Source organism: Vidua chalybeata, chromosome 6, assembly GCF_026979565.1.
Source record: "Vidua chalybeata isolate OUT-0048 chromosome 6, bVidCha1 merged haplotype, whole genome shotgun sequence".
Lineage (NCBI taxonomy): Eukaryota > Metazoa > Chordata > Aves > Passeriformes > Viduidae > Vidua > Vidua chalybeata.
Genome location: NC_071535.1, coordinates 3,576,197 through 3,596,079, shown reverse-complemented (window position 1 = coordinate 3,596,079; position 19,883 = coordinate 3,576,197). Strand labels below are relative to the sequence as shown.

General features: G+C 46.9%; 1 protein-coding gene across 1 annotated transcript; it reads left to right on the top strand.

Moving 5' to 3' along the window:
* The first annotated feature begins 366 nt into the window (after nucleotides 1-366).
* ATG14 (autophagy related 14) lies at nucleotides 367-19,196 on the top strand. The gene is made up of 10 exons (XM_053944464.1): nucleotides 367-584; nucleotides 5,198-5,260; nucleotides 5,396-5,438; nucleotides 5,846-5,927; nucleotides 10,098-10,335; nucleotides 10,988-11,217; nucleotides 11,831-11,948; nucleotides 13,043-13,133; nucleotides 13,245-13,330; nucleotides 16,255-19,196. The coding sequence occupies exons 1-10, from the start codon at nucleotides 367-369 to the stop codon at nucleotides 16,559-16,561; spliced, it is 1,476 nt and encodes a 491-aa protein (XP_053800439.1). The 3' UTR covers nucleotides 16,562-19,196.
* Nucleotides 19,197-19,883: the final 687 nt, after the last annotated feature.

Below are 19,883 nucleotides of genomic sequence, written 5' to 3'. Positions count from 1 at the left end.
AACCTCCCTCTGCATCGGTGTTTGCCGCTGGACAAAGCGATTTTGATGTTATTGTAAATACACGGCCGCGCTTTCGTCGGTAGCCGCAGTCCCCACAGCAGCGTTACTGCTTGGTTATGCTACGGCTACCCGCCGTGAAGCCCCGCGAACCGGAACACAACACCCCCATCGCTCTGGGAGCAGGGCAGGGACGATCCTTTTCCCCCTGCAGAAGGAAAAGGAGCGCAGTTCCTATTAAAAACCAGGATTTTCGCGGCGGAGCGCGGCCCGGCCCGCGCCCTCCCCCGCTCCCGCCCGCCGCCTCAGCGCCCCTTCCCACAATGCCCTGCCCGGCAACAGCGTCCCACGTGACCCGCGGCCCCCAACATGGCGGCTCCCAGCGGCCGCCGGCCGCAGCCCGCGGGGCCGGGCGGGGGCAGCGGGGCCGGGCCCGGGGCTCTGCGGGGCGCCGAGGAGGACGCCGAGGGTCTCTACGTGGCGGTGGAGCGGTGCCCGCTCTGCAACACCACGCGCCGCCGCCTCACCTGCGCCAAGTGCGTGCAGAGCGGCGATTTCGTCTTCTTCGACGGGCGAGACTCCGAGAGGTACCGGCGGCGCTGAGGGGAGCGGGGCGGCCTCTCCCTGCCCCGCCGCGGTCGCTGTGCCTCGGGGCTGGGGATGAGGGGCCGGGTTGTGCCTTTTCCCCGCTGTCCCGGGGCTCGGGGTGTGGGTGGGGGAACGCTCTGGGGGTGGACACAGCAGGACCCTGGGGCCTTGAAGTAATAATCGTTTTAATAATAATAATAATTAAGGAATTTCCCCGAGTTTCACTCGGTGAGATGCAGATGCGTCCGTGTCGATGTAGCCGCAGAAGCTGCAGGCGGTTCAGGGCACAGAGACCCGTGCAGTGTTATTTCAAACGGGTTGCCTATTTTCGTCAACACTCCTTGAAACAGTAGTTTTCTAAATCGTCAAGCAAAATTAGGGAGGTGTGTAGGAAAGAAAATAAACATTTCCTTGTGTGTACACCCATAAATGTGGACAAAAAAAAGTATCCACTCCAGTTCGTGCCGCTCCCTTTGGAGCGCTGGCTCTCCCTGGGGCAGCCTGGATGAGCGCTGTGCCCATCAACAAATTTCCTCGTGGAATGGCTCCCGTGGCTCCTCCACCGCTGCTGTTCACAGCCTGGCCACCCCAGATTCTTCAAAAGTCCCCGGGGCCATGTCTGGAGCCGCTCTGATTCTTGGCTGGCACCGTGCTCCTGGTCCCTCGTTAGCAGCTGTTGGGAGTGATTCCTGGGGCTATTTTGGGAAGGTGGCGAGCAGCGTGTGTGGGGTGTCCTCGCTCCAAAGGCTCCTTGTGTCCCCAGGAACAAGGGGACAGTGGCGCCTTTCACCCACCAAGGACCACGGGAGTGGGGAAATGCTGTCAGCCAGTGTGAGTCAGCTCGCAGAACTCAGACTTTAGTCTCTCACTGGACGGCTTTCCCTTTTTTGATATTAAAAAAAAAAAAAAAAGCTGTGTTGGAGAGCCACAAACTAGATTTAGCCCGTCTAAAATAGGTGGAAAACATGGACTTGTGTGAGACTGCTTGGGGTTTTCTGCAGATTCTATTAAAAGGTTGGATGTGGAGTTTGGACTATAAACCAAGTTTGGTTTTATTTCCATGTCTCTTTTGCAGCCTTAAGTTTTTGGCTAAACATCAGGTTTAATTATAGAAATTCAATTGTAGCCTTTGTTAGAGTTGAAGCACTGTTGTTTCGTATTAACCAAGGCTTAAGAAGTCTCTGCCCATCAGAAAAATGAAGTCATAAAGAAGCAGCTTTAGCCAAAGCAGCAGTGTAAGAGAAAACCCTCTTTATCTTCTCACACGAGACAGGATCAGCTTTTCTCTCTCAGTTGTCACTGCATCCTCCTGAGAAGCTTTCACTGCCCCATTTGTCTGTGGCTGGAAAGGCTCCTGTATATTTACGTTGTGGTTTTTAACTGCAAGCATTAAATCTTTTTTTTTTTTTTGGTGTTTTATACCCCTCTTTTGCCTGGACATCACAGTTCCATCCCTGGGGGTCACTGCTCTTGTATTAACCTGGGGCCTCCCTACACACTCCATTTCCCCAGGCTTTGTTTTTCCTGCTGTTGAGAACTTTTCCATGAATTAACTGCAGCAGTGTAATTCATTAAAAATGGCAAATTTGTTTTAATGAATCAAAGGAACAGCACACCTGTATGAATAACCCAGTGTTAACAACCTAAACATCCTCAATGGCTGCAGGAACACTGTGTAGGGACAAAAGACAAAAGCTTGGGTTTTGAAGATAATGGGATTATGTTTAAACCGTGCCTGAAACATTTTGTTTGCATTCTCTAATTAGTATTTGGAATGGCTGATTTCAGAGTGGGGAAGAGGACAGGTTTTTTTGTTAGCTCTTTGTGGGTGTCTCTGAATTTCTTGGGGTGTGAGCCCTGGGAGAGGGGGAGATGTTTGAAAAGGTGACCAGGCAGCACCAGGGCAGAGCCATGCAGGGGCAGGTGCTGCCTTTCAGCTGGTGTTTACAGCCATCGTTATTTATTTGTTTATTTTATGCCTTCTAGTAGTAGCTGGGTTAATTTTAGATCAGCCACTGCTTGAGGAGTGTAATGACAAGGGCTTTGCTGAGTGGCTCAGTGTGAGAAACTCAGAATGTGGAAGTGTATGGCGGCTCTTGGGCCTCCCATTTGTCTTTTTGAAGTGTTACAGATGGGGGAAAAGAATCATCATCTTCCTGGTTAAATATAAAGAAACCAAGCATTACTCCTTGTATCCAACAGTGGTTTATTTTTAGAATTTTCTTGTGAATTTTCCTTATATGAAGACAAACAATTTCATGTTCTAATTATTTCAGATTTCATGGGACTATTTTGTGAGCTAATTTTTAGAAGAGCTACAGTAAAATTGGAAGTTTTTCATCTGTCTGGCAAAAATCACACCCTATATCTGTGAGGGGGAGAGACTGAGGAGCTGTTAAGATTAATTACTTAAGGAGAGCTACAATTAAGGATGAGTAGTCCAGAAGTCCTCCAGTAGAACAGTCACTGACATCCTTCTTTTCATGAGTAATGTGTTGTGTATTCAAAAGCCAAGCTGGCATCTTGATGTTGGTCTCAGCTCAGAGGTTCTTCTTCCTCCTGGGAGTGTCCTCCAGCCTGTCATGTGCATAAATTCTCAGAGTGTGTTTCCCAGACTGCTGAATTGCTTTGCTTTGTGTATCTGCAGATGGCAAAAGCCAAAGACAATGTGACTGTGACATCTGAGCCTGGCTAATTTCTCCGAGCTATGGGTTATGATTAGAAATACTGACTTTTTTCAGCAGGGGAGTTACATTGAATATGGTGCCCTCAGCTCCTTCAGCATTAATCAACTCCTGTAGATTAGGAAGCCCCTCTCTCTGGTTGCTTCTCTCTAATCTTGAACATGTGGAAATAAGCCAGGCAACCACAGAAAAACTCACCTTAATGTGATAAGACTTGAGGAAAGAGAAACATTTCATGGGTAATTCAAGATGTTCTCTCCTCTCAGTTTACATTTTATGGGAGTTCCTATAATAATTCATCCCAAGTTTTGTTTCTTTGCCAAATTGAAAGGCTAAAGATATATAAAGGAAAAAGAGCTGCAGGATGCAGTGCAATTGGAATCAGAGCTATATAAAGCATTGGAAATGTTTGTTTAGGAGAAACCTGCTGCAGGATTTGGTAGGAGCTGTCTGACATCGCTGATGGTGAGCTGGAATTTCTACAGGCTTCCACAAATATTTCTGTCTTCCCTCCACAGTCAGAACTTCATTTATTCCTGTGTTCTTTGACAGATCATTCAACTGTTTGCTGATGTGATGGACAGGAATTGGGTAATTCTGTTCAGTCAGGGTCTGTGCCCATGAATCCAGCTCTGAAGCAAGAATTGGCAAATGACCCCAGCGCTCTCCCTGGCTGCCCGCTGAGCTCTGTGTTTCTGGGCCAGGGGACTTTTGGTGGCAGCCAAAGGTCAGGGTGCAGTAGGTGTGCTCTGCTCTGTGGTAAACAGGAGGCTCATGCAGGGCCTTTTGTCATTTCCAGGGTGACTCCTGGGGTGAGGACACACAGGAAGAGGGGACTCAGCTGGGCTCCAGTTGCACCACATTCCTCCAGCTCACGTGTGGCCTCTGGCTTTTGTGCCAAGCACCTGCATTTGGTTTTGGTTTGTTTTGGAAGGAAAACAGATTCTTTTGCTTGACTACAGAAGCAGCAGCCAGTGGTTTTGTTGTTCTAATGCTGATGTCATCTAGGGGGGTGGTTACACATGCTCTGAATCCAAAGGTAGTCACCAAGCTTTTAGATTTCAGTACTTGAAGGGAAAAAGTGAAGCATTTTGAAGTTTTACCTGAAATCAAATCCACAGAGTGACAGAGAGGGAAGTCCAAGATGTCATCCTGTAAAGGCTTAGCATACTGTTCTTTCTAAATAAAGCTTAAATATCAATAAAATAAAGGTAAAGTCATAAAATCACATGGTTTGGGTTGGAAGGGACCTTAAGGACCATCTAGTTCCAACCTCTGCCATGGGCAGGGGCACCTTCATGCACCATCCTGCCTGGCCTTGAACACTTCCAGGGCTGGGGCATCTGTAAATATCACAGCTCTGGTAGGATGAAATTGTCAATTCTACGTTTTGTAGAGAAAAATAGAATGACTTATGGAACAATAAGGGGAGCAGAACGTGGCTTCTGTACACTCAAAGTGTGAAAACACAAGGTGATGAATCCTGAAAAAATTCCTTTCTGATGAGTTCCCATCTCCTAGAATGCAGTGAAGCAGAGCTGAAGCAGACATTTGGGTCATGGGCTATGTGAGATTGTACTATTAATTTCTCCAGTGACTGAAGGTTTTTAAAGTACTCCATGTTGTTTGTAACACACAAAATACTGATCTTGCAAAGCTATAAATCTAGAAATAGCAGGAATTTGCTATTTGTTTGATAGTTTGGCACTCTGATGTTTCTCCAGCTTAGAGGTTCTGTTGCAATTCCAGTGAGACTCATGCTTTAGAATTCTGCAAGAGTTTTACACATTTAGCCACTAACTTCCCCAGATCAAGACAGATAGCTGAGGTTTGGAGAATCCCCAAGCTTCAATTTTATTATCTTTTTCAGACAACTTACAGTGCTGTAATTGTGCAAAATATCAATAAAAGTATTTAATCTCTTCCAGGTTTTCAGACAAGAAAGAAAGGCTGATGCATCTTAAAACCAAACAGAGAGAATTCCAAAAACAGTAAGTTGTATTTATAAAATTGATATCAAAGCTAAGAGATCTCATAAAAGGAAACAGTCTCTTTTAACACACTGTTGCTGGAGACAGATGAAGTCCAGATAGTCATAAAACTTTCAATCATGTTTTTTCCTCTAGTGTTTTGAAGGCCATGGAAGGGAAAGAAATAACTGATCAGCTGGTGAGTTGCTCCAAGTGTCCCATGGTTTTTAAACTCTCTGAATTCCTAGATCTCATCGGTTAAAGTTACAGTTTACCTTGAGGGCATTGTGCTGCTTTCCCAAAGAGCCTGTTGTAAGCAAAACTGAAATGGGCTCTGCCAGCAGAGTGTTCCAAGCTGTCTGAATTTTTCATTTCTCCCTAGATAGTTGTTCAATAACTTATTTTACTGATTGACTTTATACCAAGCACTCGTTTTGTTTGTGCCATTCTTCTGTGCACAAAACACTGTATGAAATATTTAGTTGTTTGATCCATTCAAGAGCATCCTGCTACTTTTGCACTAAAGCTGCTGCCTTTGCTGTTAATCATTAGTTCAGCGTGTTTGAAGTCGTTTGTGCCCTAGAGTTGCTGAATGTTCTTTTTCAGAGATGGAAAATAATGTCTTGCAAGATGAGGATTGAGCAGCTGAAACAGACCATTTGCAAAGAAAATGATGAAATGACAAGACGTGAGTAATGCCTGTGCTTTTGTGATGTGGAAAAACTCCCTGTGCCTTAGAGTGAAAAATCAATTGAGGTGAATTTGAGCGTTAGTTTTTTTTTTTTTAAATGGTGAATTTCCAAACCATCGCTTCCTAAATCAACTTGAAGGCAAATCACTGAGTGGATTTTGGCCTTTTTATGCTTGGGTTTTAATTAGCAAACAGCAGACATTATTCAGCTGGATGGAGATGGTTTTGCAACAGCTTTAAGAGCAAATGCTTAGCAGCCTGTGACTCTGGCTGTGTCCCTAGAGATGGCTTTATTCAGTGCAGTGTTTCTGATCACTTCCTCTTGATAAAGAGGAGCAAACAGCTCTGCAGCTGTCACAGATTTCCTGAAACTGCTGAATTTTAACCCACACCTGTCTGAAAATTCTAAAATCCCTACTTGAGCAAGAGTCACTGAAATTAAGGTGCAGGCTCCACTCAGAAACTTCAGTTTTTGTAACCCAATAGATTGCTTTACACTAAATTTGCAGGGTCATTTTTCAGAAGAGAATATGCAGCTCTCCTTGCAACCTACATGTAAGGGAAGTTGAGGAAGCATATTCAGAAGCATATTGATTGAATCTGGGATATTTTTATGGCTTGAAATTCAAGAGGAGCCATACAGAGAGTGGAAGCAGAGGCAGAGCCTGAGAAGAGTCATAAAGGATTAGCACCGGCTTCAGGTGAAAAATCGAAAAGGCTGAGATATAAAATTATTTTCAATTAAAAAGGAGGATGGATAATAACAATAATAAATGGATGATAAAGAAAAGGTGAGGGAGCAGACAAGTGTGTTAGTTAACAGGAAAGAGAGCAAATAAAACTGCAGAGAAGTCTGAAGCATTCATTTCAGTGCTGCCTTTGCTTCCTCTTCCTGCAAAGAAAATGGGATCAGCTGCTTAGCCTGGTTAAATCTGACATCATGAGAGGACTGCAGGCTAAGGAAAGGAAACAGACAGCTACACCTTAGTTTGCTTTATGGAACCTAAGGAACAAGCTGAAGTGGCCTGTGGAGCACTTGGGAACACGTGAGGGAGCGAGGGTGTGTGAGGAAGCTGAAAACAGTACCTGCTTTCAAAGGGTGCAGGAAGGGAGAACCTCAAAGTGATGGCACAGACCTAGGGGGGCTTTGCTGGTAACTGACAGGTAAGGTGGTTAAAAATAGCCATCCCTTGGTTGTGACATTCTGGTGAAATCCATGTTTTGTTATTTATGTCATGATATTCGTGTCAAATCAACCCCTCCTCTGGGGATCAGGTGGTGCAGTGGAGGATGAAGCAGAAGCTGCACGTAACGTGGATTTGGGCACTGCCTGAAACTGTCTTGTGAGCAAACAGAATTTGCTCTGGGTGTAACCCCTGCAAGGTGATCACAAAAAGTTACAAAAGCTGCATTCAAAGAGTGGTGGCACTGGTCAAGCTGACGAGGTGAGGCAGGTGGAGCTCAGCAGGAGCCAGTTCCTGACCCAGTTCTCCTCAGCATTTCCCATAATAGCTCAGTAGAATAGAGGGTGGAATGGAGGAAGCCAGGCTGGATGGTGAGATGACTTCTGTGGGGACCAGGACCAAAATGAAAATCATGTAGATAAATAGCATCATCTGAAAAGGACAAAATCAAGGTTCACATTGTTGTAAAGAGAAACATAAACCCAGAATGGGGGATGGTGGTGAGATTTGGCAGGAAGATATCTGGGGAATTGCAAATTAAATAAAAATTATCAATCTTGTGCTGCTCCAGAAAGGTTCAGGCCTCTTTCTGGGTTAACTAATAAAATTGCTGTATTTAAGATGGAAGAAGTTATTCTGCTGTGCCAGGTGTTGCTGTTGCTTCAGTGGAAGTCTGGTGTCCAATTTAAACAATTTAAGAAAGATACAAATCATCTGAGGAAAGTCTGAGTATTGGAAATTAAATAGAATAGCTAAGAAAATTCATGTTTGGTTTAGAGAAGAGGAAGTTGAAGAAAAACAAGCTTTTCAGTAGGTAGAAGATTATTGTTATGGAGATTAGATTATGACTTTTTGTCTTTTGCCTGTGAAGAAAGGAGAAGAGGAAATCAATGTGACTTCAAGGAATTAGTCACCTCTCCTCAAAATGCTCTGCTCTGAAGGTGGCAGAGTGTTAGGACTAACCAGGGAGTGGAGTTCTCCATTTTCCCACTCTTCTGTGGAATTTATTATCTGCAACTTTTGCAACTTCTCTTGATTCAGAATGAATTTGATTAGATGTAACCTAAAAACTGAGCTGACTATTGCCCAACTAACCTATTATTAGCTCAGTTGCTTTTGGAGAGAGACCAGAAATGAATTCTAGCTGTGAGTAGCCAACAGATCAGGATCCAACTTGGTCACTTTTGGTCCACATTAAAAAGTGTGAAAAGGTTGTTTCTCTGCTCTTGGATGTGGCATAGTTTAATTTTCTGAAATAAAAACCATTTCTAGAACACTGGGTTCCTGCTTTTGGAGTTGACTCTCCTGGAGACCTCAATAATTGGTGGTGCTTAAAATAATGTTTTAAAATCTGTGTGTTTGCCTTCTTTCTATGCAGAACAGTTCAAGGAGACAGGCTTGCTCTGCCCTGGCAGAGCTCTCTGGGCAGAGATCAGTGTGCCTGGGCTTGCATTTATCAGACAGTGCAGGTGTGTGGGACACAGTGGTGTCCTGAAATACTCCTGGGGACAGATTTTTAATCACCTCATAAACTGGGTCATAAAGCAGAGGTGCTGTGCAGAGGGCAGGACAGTTGTCTGTGCACTGGGACTGATGAAGAGGAAACGTGAGTGCACTGTCTCCCCTGCTCCCAAATAATTGCTGTTGGACCTGCAGGGAAGGGAGTTCACTCTGAAAAAGTCGCCTTTCAAGTCAAACATGAATGTGCAAATTGAACAGCTGGACCTTTTCCTCCTCGTCCTGTCTCCTGTTCTTTTTGCAAAGGGAGAGTTTGGAAATATGACTGCAAGTGTTAATTGATTTTCTGTTGATGTTACAGGACTGCTTAAAGGAAAGAGAATTGCAGCTGACACATAGGGATTCTGGCATTGCTCAGAGAAAAGTGGATTTTTCTACTGCTCCTCTAACAGGGGTCACTTATTTATATTATATAAACCTGAGGATTATTTGTTCTTGTCTGCATGGAGGAGCTTTTCTCACCTCCTTTAATTTGGGACTTTGCATCTCCCACATACCAGATCTTCCTTCCTACCAGACACACCATGGATTGCAGCAGAGCAGATGACTGGAAATAATTCCTGATGTTCAGAGGGAGCAGCCTCTGTGTCTGCAGGAGCAGGCACACTTCAAAATAGGGCACAGGGAGAGTTTTAAACATGTATTTGGGGAGAGCACAAGAAATCTTTCCCTGTGCTTTTAAAAGACAGAGGTGGCTGACTCTCTGTTTGTGGGAGCATTACTGCAGCCACTTATTTGACATCTGAATTAGCAGATTATAGGATCATCAAAGTTGCAAAAGACCTCTAAAATCATCAGGCCCAGCCTTGGACACTTCAAGATGCTCTTGGCTCATTTTTCCAAGCCTCAGTGTGCCTCACACATGGAGTGAATCCAGGCAGTTGCAGCATTTCAGCCCATGAGCACATTTCCCATTTTGTGAGTGGAAAGGGAGATAGCCAGTGTTCCCTGTGGGAACAAGGAGCCTGCACTGTTGGGATCCAAGTGCTGTGAGAGCACATCCATGAGAGAATCCCAAATAACCCACACTAACAGCAGCAGAGGTGCCAGGAATGGGAAATGAAGATGCTATCTGCACCTGATTTTGGCTGCAAGCAGGGCAGGGCTTTTTTGGCCAGCACGATGCAAACGTGTACAGTCAGGCTATTTCTGTCAGGATGATTACCTCAGGAGTTTAATTAAACTGGGAAACCTTGGCTTTTGTGCTCCAAATCCAGAAATAGCCGGGTAAAAGATAGGGAAAGAATAATCCCAGTTGCAGTCTCTCTGGAGATCTTCAGAGGAGATTAAAAAGTTGTACCACTGAGCAGCTGGAAGAAGTTAATAGTTTAGCAGGGTTTTCTGTTTTAAGCTGCCATAGATCTTGTTTTCCATAAATATTAATAAAGCTTGTCTCAAGCTTTTCCTACAAGCACTCCCCGGCTCCTTTTTTTCCAAGGGATAACATCTGCTGCTGTTCTCACAGACACAGAGGGGCTGCTGAGGATTAAAGAGGAGAACCAGAAGCATTATCGCAGGGCTCAGAGGCACCAGGAGAAGAAGGAGAAGATCCAGAGGCACAACAGGAAGCTGGGAGACCTGGTGGAGAAAAAAACCTACGACCTGAAAACGCAGTACGAGCACCTGGCGAACCTCCGGCGCGCGCACATCCTGGAGCTGACCTCGGTCATCTTCCCCATGGAAGAGGTGAAGACAAGCATGAGGTATGGCAGGCTTGGCCTTTTGGGATCATTTTGCTTGGCTTTAGGCACCCACAAGGAAGTTGTGTCAGTCTGAGGTAGGTGGTCTGGTTCCCTTAGGGTCTGTGGGGAGGAGAAGGAGTTGTGTTCTCACCCACAGATAGAGGTCCAGGACAGAAGAATCTGAATCTGGAGGTGCTTGCATCTCCTCACTGAGAGATCTGAGCTGCATGTTCAGTGTTAAACTTCCTTAAAATCTAGATTCCTTATCCCTGGAAGTGTTTAGAGCCAGGCTGGACAGGGCTTGGAGCGGCCTGGTCTAGTGGAAGATGCCCTTGCCCATGGCAGGGGTGGGATGACATGGTCTGTAAAGCCCTTTCCAACACAAACTTTTCTAGGATTCTACAAAAACAGAGAAAATGAAAGTAGTTTTGGGAATGAGGAATTTTGCAAAAGTGGTCTGTAAGGTCCTTTCCGACTCAAACCATTCCTGAATTCTACAAAAACAGCCAATTAAAATCCCCAGAACAAATGAAAGTAGTTTTGGGACTGAGGACTTCTGCAGGAGCGTTCCTACAAGCACTTTGCCCTGAGTGAAACCTGGCTCAGTGCCTGCCAAGCACGTGTTTGATTCCATTCCCAACCACTTCTTTCCACCCCCTTCTGGGTCCTGCAGGGACCCTGCGGACGTGTCCTCGGAGAGTGACAATGCCATGACCTCCAGCACTGTGAGCAAGCTGGCAGAGGCACGGAGAACCACGTACCTGTCGGGGAGGTGGGTGTGTGACGACCACAACGGGGACACCAGCATCAGCATCACGGGGCCCTGGATCATCCTCCCCAACAACGGGGACTACTCTGCTTACTACAACTGGGTGGAGGAGAAGAAGACAACACAGGGACCTGGTAAGGGGCAAGGCATGGTTTTAGGCAGCTGGGATACTTCCCACTGGAATGGAGGAAGCCAGGCTGGATGGTGAGATGACTTCTGTGGAGACCAGGACCAAAATGAAAATCATGTAGATAAATAGACAGCATCATCTGAAAAGGACAAAATCAAGGTTCACATTGTTGTAAAGGAGTAGTAGACTGTGGTCCATTTGTTCTCTGAAAAATCCCTCTTCTCAGAATAGGGATTTTAGGAGAAGATTCCCTGCTCAGTTGGAGCTAGGTGGTCTTTAAGGTCCCTTCCAACCCAAAGCATTCTGTGATTTTATGATTAGTATGCTGAAATTTTCTTTTTCATGAAATGCTCACTGGGATGCACAGCACAGTGAAATAGAGAAAGTTAATTATTCACAGTTTTGACACAGTTCACATGTCATCATCTTAACAGGAATTCCAAGAATTACTATTTTCTTCCAACTTCTGACAGATTTCACTGGAAATGATTGCTAGATCCAGGCTGTTCTCCATACTTAGAAATGACATATTCCAGAGTAGACTCCAGGAACATATTAACACACCCACCGAGAGTTCATTTAAAACAAGGATTTCATGTTGTTTTTATTTCTTTCAGATATGGAACACAATAACCCTGCTCATACCATCAGTGCTGCATTGTGCTATGCAACTCAGCTCGTTAACACTTTGTCTCTCATACTTGATGTAAATCTTCCCAAGAAGCTCTGCAACAGGCAAGTAAAAACACAGCAGGGGAATCAGTGACCTTAGATCAGGTTAGTTTGAGGAATAAAGTCATGGATTGGAACAGCTTTTGATAGCATAGGTGGCTCGTGGATTTTTGTGCTGTTTGAAGGGGGGGCTAGCAGGGTTTTAGGCCACAGTTAACAGTCCCTCCCTCCTTTTTTATTTCCTGAGAGGGAGACCAGCCATCACAGTTGAAAATAACACCTCTCTAATTGACATATTCAGCATCCTCAAATGAGAGATGAAATATGGCAGTGCACAAATGGCACTTTTCATTTTACTGGACCCCACTGTGCTTCACAAAATCCCAGCCCAATCCAGCAGTTCTTGAACAGCTCTGCTGCCTCCTGTGCAGCAGGACAAGTCCTATAATATGGATTGGCAGCAGTGTCATTCCCAATGGGATAAAAAAACCCATGGGCAGCACAGCTAGGAGTACACCCCATATGGGATTAAGATCACTGTTAGAATTTTGGTGTCTGTGTGGAGCAGCTGGGATCTGCACAGAAGGAGCTGCAGACCTGGGCAGACTCCCAGGGATCCTAAATGTGCTGCTGAAATTCTTCTAAGTGTTTTAAAAGAATGGTTGTCAAAGTGAGGGCACAAAAGCTGTGTAGGGTTTCAGCTTTTTTTTCCCACCCCGTGGCTAAGGGGGTTGGAACCAGATGATCTTGAAAGTCCCTTCCAACCCAAACCATTCTGTGATTCTCTGATTTTGTTTGGGTGTTCAGCCCAATATTTTTTGGGAACGGGAAATGATGCAAGATTTTGAAGGAGATCTGAAACAGTTTGGCTCTGGTGGATCAGAGTTCCCTACAGTTCACACCACCTGTCCTGTGGAAACTGGTGAGGCCAGGGCAAGCAGAGCTTGTTGATAAAATGCTCACAGTCCTGCTAAGTCTAAGATGAATCTCCTCAGCACTCTAGAACTGGCTGTAGACTTTGAACAAGTGCTCGCTGCGAGGATTTTTACTCCAGGATTTGTTAGGAAGCCAGGGCATGGAATGCTGATGCCTCCAGTAAGTGTATTTTCACAGCATTTTGCTTTCTGTGTATCTTTGTGTGTGTGGTGTTTTAACAGTGAATTCTGTGGAGAGAATCTCAGCAGACACAGGTTCACACGGGCAGTGAAGAAGCTGAATGCTAATATCCTTCACCTCTGCTTCTCTCAGGTAGGGGAGATGTACATTTCATATCTTTAAATAGCTTTTTAAATATCAGCTGTGCCTGCTGGTTTCTTTCAGGACCTGATCATGGTTTTTTTTTCCCCTTCCCCATGTCAGCATGTAAATTTAGATCTGCTGCACCCCCTGCATACCCTCAGGAACCTCATGTACCTGGTCAGCCCAGACACCGAGAACTTGGGCAGGTAAGAAAAGCAAAATATGAACTCTCCTGTGGCTGAATCCCTTTGGAACTGATGCCTTTGCCTTTTAACTTGTGAGGGAAATTCTCTTCTGCTGTGCCTATAGATCAGTCCTCAGCACAGAAATCAGGGTAGTTCCAGGAGGAGGAAAGACTGGACAGAAAAAGGAGCTCCTGAGTAGGGAATTAAATTTCACAGACGTGTGTTTGCTGTGCTTCTGCCTATGGCAGGCTCAGCTGGAGGCTTTGCAGCTGATGATGGACTCATTTCCCCTACACTCAGGAGCAGGAACTCCTTCCCTCCAGGGAACAGCAGCACAAATGCCAGGCAGCTTTGCCATGCTCCAAGTGTGACCCTGCCCACGCCTTGCCAACATGCAAATACCTGAGAGCATCCAGTAATACAAACCCTGAAAAGAATCCCAGGTAAACCTTTCCCAAAATAATTCTAGTCAATGAACTGCCTAGACCAAAGCTGACCCTTTAAATAATACTCATTTATATGTAAATTAAGATTAAAGACAACTGTTCTCTTAGCTTAGAACGTGATGAAAAGAACATCAGTTCTGGCATGCACGCACTGAGTTTAATAATTTATTTCTCTTTTTACAAGTTAAATATAAGAAAGCAAACAACACTGATTTCCCCATTGAGATAGCCCAGACACAAGTCACTTGTGCCCAAGACAGTCTACAAATATTTGTTTGATGTGCCTGGTGTTTTATTCCCCACTTAAACACAGTGATGTTCTGAAATCTACTTTTCTGCTTTGTTCTCTTGTACGGATCTGGTTTTATTCAAAATCCTGCAGTGCCACTAAGAGGAGCTGCCTGTTCCCACTTCCTTGTGTTTTCTGGGTATATTCCTACTGATTCAGCCCACAGACATGGGGAGCCACATCTTTGTAAAAGATTTTGGACAAAAATCTGTGCTTGCTGCTGCTTGCCTGAAATAGAGTGCTGGAAATAGCCAGAGGATGGAGAGCTGTGTCCTCAAAGGAAAGCAGCTGCTCCGAAGGGTGCAGGGGCTGCAGTGGGCACCTGTGCAGGTGTCACAGAGCTCCCCATGCATCAGCTGGGTCCAGAGGGTAAAAGAAAGGGTTACAGGAGAGTTGGATAAAATACCCACCAGGCTGCTGAATGGCTTTACAGACTCCACTGGGAGCAGAGAGTCTGAGCTGGTTGAAATGAGGCACATGCACTTAGCAGAGACATTAATTACCCACAGGAATGAAGGTGGGGATTCTGTTTCCTTCTGTCATCCTCTCAAGGCTGGATGAGTTTCTGGGATGGATGCTGTCATCAGGCAGGAGTTGCTGGGCTCAGGACAGGGAGAAGGGTGGGACGCAGTGGCCTTTGTTAGAGAGGAGGTCACTTGAGATGATCTAATGCTCCCTTCTGGCCTCAACCCTGATGACTCCTTCTTGTGTTGCCTTGTTAAGCAAAAGGCTTTGCCAGGAGGCAGCGCTCCCATTGCTTTCCACGTTATGAAAGAGGAGTGTTTGCCTTTAATTTCTCAGCTAGCTGCAAAGTCTGCAACAACCAGCTCTCTTTGTTTTCCTTTAGATACCTGAGCCTGTGGTTGCCTGACAATCTCCTTTATATGCTGCTGTTTCCATATGCTTATAATTTTACCAAGCTTTAATTATCTGGATTAATATTTCCCATGACAAATCACTGCTTAAGGCTTCTTCGCCCACTAAGGTTGGATAAACTCTTGCCTGTGTTAAATGGTTACTGTGTTTAATGGTGGGACTCAGTGATCTTGGGAGTCTTTTCCAACCTAAATGATTCCATGATTCCATCAAATTCCTGCTCGTGTTCACGGGGCAGTTTTGTGGCTTGGAGTGAACTCTGTCAGGGACTCTGCCTGCTGTGGGGAATCTGCCTTTTTCCATGGAATACAGGCAGCCCAAAGCAGTGGGATGGGGCAGGATGCAATCGCCTCTCCCACCAGGCAGTGGCAGCAGGGAACTCTGAGTCTCAGCACAGGTGGGACCCTGCAGGACCCTGGAGATGCAGCCCATGGCCCTGCTCAGTGCCCACGAATGGAGCATCTCCTTGCCCAGGAAAGGCTGAGGGAGCTGGGGCTGTCCAGCTGAGAGGGACCCTCAGCCCTGTCTGTCCCTGTCTGCAGGAAGGGCTCAGAGACAGACCAGGCTCTGCTCCGGGGGCCCAGCAATGGCACCAGAGCAACGAGCAGGAACTGACGCCCACAAGTTCCACCTGAACACGAGGAAGAACTTCCCTGTGCAGTGACTGAGCCCTGAACAGACACCAGAGAGGGTGTGGAGCCTCCCTCACGGGGGATATTCCAGAGCCATCTGGACCCAGTCCTGTGCCCTGTGCTCTGGGACGTCCCTGCTGCAGCAGGCAGATGGGACCAGATGAGCCACTGTGGTGACTTCCAACCTGAGACACTCTGTGATTCTGTGTGGTGGGTTTGGTGTGTCTCCAGTGTCTGGCCAACCTCAGAGTGAGAAAGAGGTTGAAAAAGTGTTGCTCAGGGCGGAGTGGGAAGTCTCCACTGGTGAGTTGTGCCAGACCAGTGAGTTGCAGGGTACAGCCTGACAGAGCTGAGCTCTCTTGGCTCGGTCAGGGCTGGTGTTGGAAATTAAAGCTGCTCCACATCAAGCCAGGATTCCCACCAGTGGAGCCCTGAGTTATCACCAGTAGCTTTCTCTGCTCTGCGTGTGTTTCTCTATCCCTGCCAGAGCAGAACTGCTCTCCCACCGTTCCTGCTCCGTGGTCTGGAACCCTGTCCCTTCCTGGGCCAAGTGTTTGTGTTATGTCCACGGGGGTGACGCCAAGTTCCCTCTGCAGCTGACAGAGCACTACAGGGCACTTCATCTCTGCTGTGCCCTGGCAGAGCAGGGTGCTGTGGGGTGAGGGGACAGAGGGACTGATGGCACCGTGTCCTCACCCACAGGTCCGGCCCCTTCGAAATCAGCGCCGACCTGGAGGACTCCATGGAGTTCGTGGAGCCCAGCGCGGCGGGCGAGACGGACGAGAGCGGTGACGAGCACGTGAGTGACGAGGAGACGGACCTGGGCACGGACTGGGAGAACCTGCCCAGCCCCAGGTTCTGTGACATCCCCTCGCAGCAGGTGGAGATGCTGCAGAGCCAGAGCACCCAGGTGTCCCAGCCCATCGCCAGCAGCAGCGCGGGCGGGATGATCTCGTCCGCCGCCGCCTCCGTCACCTCGTGGCTCAAGGCCTACACCGGGCACCGCTAGCGGGCACAGGGGGCTGTGCCAGGAACCCCTCCCCGACTGTGCTGTAGTCAACCTTTTACCTATTCAGTTAAGTAGTGCCTGGAACAAAGGAAAGGTCAGACTTCCGTTTTGTAAACCGGAGAAAACCTTTTTATTTCCCCAAGATGACTGTGACGGCCCCGTTTTGTAAATTAGCTCCGTGCTCCCGACGGATTCTGCGAGGGCACTTCGTGTCTTGGTTCTGTCTGCATCGAGGATTGGCAAAGGACCCAGCAACCTCCAGCTCTGCTTTCTGAAGCAGAAACAGATTTTGGAGTGTTTGGATCGGGACGAGCGCAGGGAAGGCTGCTCAGGGTGCGGTCTGGACAGTGGTGCAAATGCAGTTCCCACTTTCTTAACTCCTTACAGGGTTTTCCTTTGTGTGTGTGTTTTAAATGTCTTGCGTAATGCAAAAATGCGTATTTCTAAATTTTTTTCATTCAGGACATGAAAATTATGCATTTTTAACATTTTTTCTAATCTCTGTTGCCATATTTTTATTACAAAAGATCAGCATGGACAGGGAATTCACACAGCAAATTGCTCTTGGTTTAGATTTGGTTGTGAATCTTTACCCAGTTTTGCCATAGAAAACTGGCTTGTTTCATGCTGTTTCCACTGGTAGGTGTAGAAGTTTTGTCACAGGCTCTGTACTCTTAATACCATACACCAAAGAAACACTGGACATTCTCTTGCTAGACCCACATTCAATGCTGATACAGAATTGCACTGTTGCAATAATACCCATCGGTTACCACACCACGTTGCCACTTTTTAGCATTAGAAAAACCCCATTTCAAGCCAGTTTGGTGAAGTCACACGCCCTCCACACTACATGTGTTTTTAACCCTATTTTATTGTGTGTTCATGGTGGGGTTTGTTGTTTACTGACTGCCAAGAAGTTGGTTTGTTCCCCTGGCACAGCTGGCTCGTGGAACCCCAGGAGGTGGGTGCTGAATGGTCACTTGGTGAGCAAGGGCTGCTCCTCTTCCTCTGCCTTGCAGGGTGGGACACCCACGAGTGGTTTGCTCAGCAGAGCTTCCAACGTTTACATTTAGAGCTGGGACAGTTCCCCCACAGGGCCAGCCAAGGGAAAAGCCTCCCAACCCTCCCTCCACGAGGGAGGATTTCTGCCACTGCCCCACAGCTCGTGGGGACACAGCCCCTAATGAGGACGTGGTGACAGAGGCCACATCCCTGCCCGATCCCAGCTCCAGGGCTGGCTTTCCCAGCCCCCTCACAGGGTGTTTTGTGGTGGATTTCTCTCTCCCTCTCCAGGCTGGCCAGTGCTGCCTCTGTCCCCACCCAGGAGGGGTGGGAAGCCAGGTGTGGCAGTGACACCCATGTGCCACCCACCCCTCCACGGCAGCTGCTTATCTTTGGCCCTGAGCTGGGCATCTGTTGTCAGTAGTTTCTTCTTAATTTTTCTTTTTCTCTTTTTTTTTTTTTTTTTTTTTTTTTTTTTTTTTTAACCAAAGACCCTTAACTCCGCGCGAGCACCGCGCTCGTTGTCAGACAACGCCAGCCTCGCTCCTGCCGCTCCTCTGCTCCAAGAGTTGGGTTTGTTTTAGGAGAACAGCCCAGGCCCCTGGGCTGCTGCAGCCTGATGGGGGCCAGTGCCCCCAGCCCTGCTGCCAGGCCGAGCCCGGGGCTCTGGGCTCTCTTGGCTCACAGCACTTTATCACTCGCAGCTCTGAGCAACCAGCACACGCCAGTATTGGAAACTGGGCTCACAGCCCAGCCCCTTCTGCTTTCCCCGTGGATTTTGCACTGGATCCTGCCATCTAAATACCTTTTTTTTGTTGTTTTTTAACAGGCATTTCAGTCCCTTTTTCATTGCTGCCTTTGTGCTTTGAGCCCCGGAAGGTCAGGCCATGGCTCAGCTTCGTGCACTGTCACTGAACTTAGGGAAAGAAAATCCAACACAATAACTTTTCTAAGCCATATACTTCCTATCCATGTTTTCCAAAATAATTTATTTGCAACCGTGTCATACTCTGAGTGTGCACAAGGGCACCGTGAGGGTGTTCAAATGCATTCGGGTGGGGCTTTTCGTGGAACCTTTTTTTTGTAACAGAACACAAGGTTGTGGTGGTTTTTTAAAAAGTGTTTTGCACATGTGTAGCTGAGGAAAAATTGTGTGTGTCCAAACCTTGAGTGCAATCGCCAGGATTTGTCTCCCAGGTTATTTATGGGGGTGGTGAGGGAGGGAGGGCAGGAATATCCATAATTATAAATATTTGAAGGCAGCCAGCTGAGAGTTTACAAAACTTTCTGTGTAGCATGAACACGGGAATTTCACTTCGGGCCGGGACTTGAGGTCGTAACCAGTGACCTGGGGTGGCCAATTTGGGCTGCCAAGGAAGAGCCTGATTTCGGGGGCCCAGCCCTGTGCCGAAAATCAGGTGCCTGTGCAGGGTCTCAGGTGGGACTCCCGGGGTGGCTTTTTCACCTGGGGAAACTCACGGCCCCTCTCTCACAACTTCTGGACTTAAGATGTAACTAAACACAAATGGTTTGGTTCTTTTTAGGGTTTTTTTTTTTTTTTTTTTTTTTTCTTCTAAATTTTATTGTATTATTGCAATAAATCTTTAACAGTAATTTTTTTTAAGTTGTATATTTATGACTGTTAGTTCTGTGTGGTTTGTTTTTCACCGTGCTGGGCAAAGTACACAAGGATTTCCAGCCTTCAAAGCATCACAGGGACCAGACCTGTTACAGTGCAATCAGTCATACAGCGGTGGAATAAGCAATACCCATTCTAAAAAAATACTCTTACATAAAATAACTGCATCTCCATGGGAGCAGGGGTGGAGTCCTGCACAACACACACACACACACACACACATCCCTCTGTGTACATGTAAACGGATAAACCTCTTGGGTGAGCCTGGCTCGGGGCTGCTCCCGTGCTGGGGGATGTTTCTGCAGGTGGTGGATTCCTTCTGCATGCAAAGGCTCCTCGTTACAAGCTCATTTCAGGATGCAGGAAGGTGTCTTTTGAAGGATGGAGTTGTTCAAGGTGTCTTTTGAAGGATGGAGTTGTTCAAGTGAAGCAGTGTCAAGAGAGACAGGGATGGGAAAGGGCCAAGCAGGCTCTGCCCACGGGCGCTGGTGGCCTGGCAGCCCGTGGTTCACAGGCTGCTGGACAGTGGAGGAGAAACAACCCCTCCCACTCCATTTTTGTGACATATCAGATGGGGAGGACTGATGGCTCTGTGATTCCTGGCTGCTGGACACTCAGGAGTGGGAGTAGCAGCCAGCTGGGGCTCCTGCACACAGAGCTGGCCACTTCACGGCCTCG

Coding starts and splice junctions, on each gene's coding strand:
- ATG14 (XM_053944464.1), top strand. CDS start 367: ATGGCGGCTCCCAGCGGCCGCCGGCCGCAGCCCGCGGGGCCGGGCGGG. Junction 5,261..5,395: donor CAGAGAGAATTCCAAAAACA/GTAAGTTGTATT, acceptor TTTTTCCTCTAG/TGTTTTGAAGGCCATGGAAG. Junction 10,336..10,987: donor GAGGTGAAGACAAGCATGAG/GTATGGCAGGCT, acceptor TGGGTCCTGCAG/GGACCCTGCGGACGTGTCCT.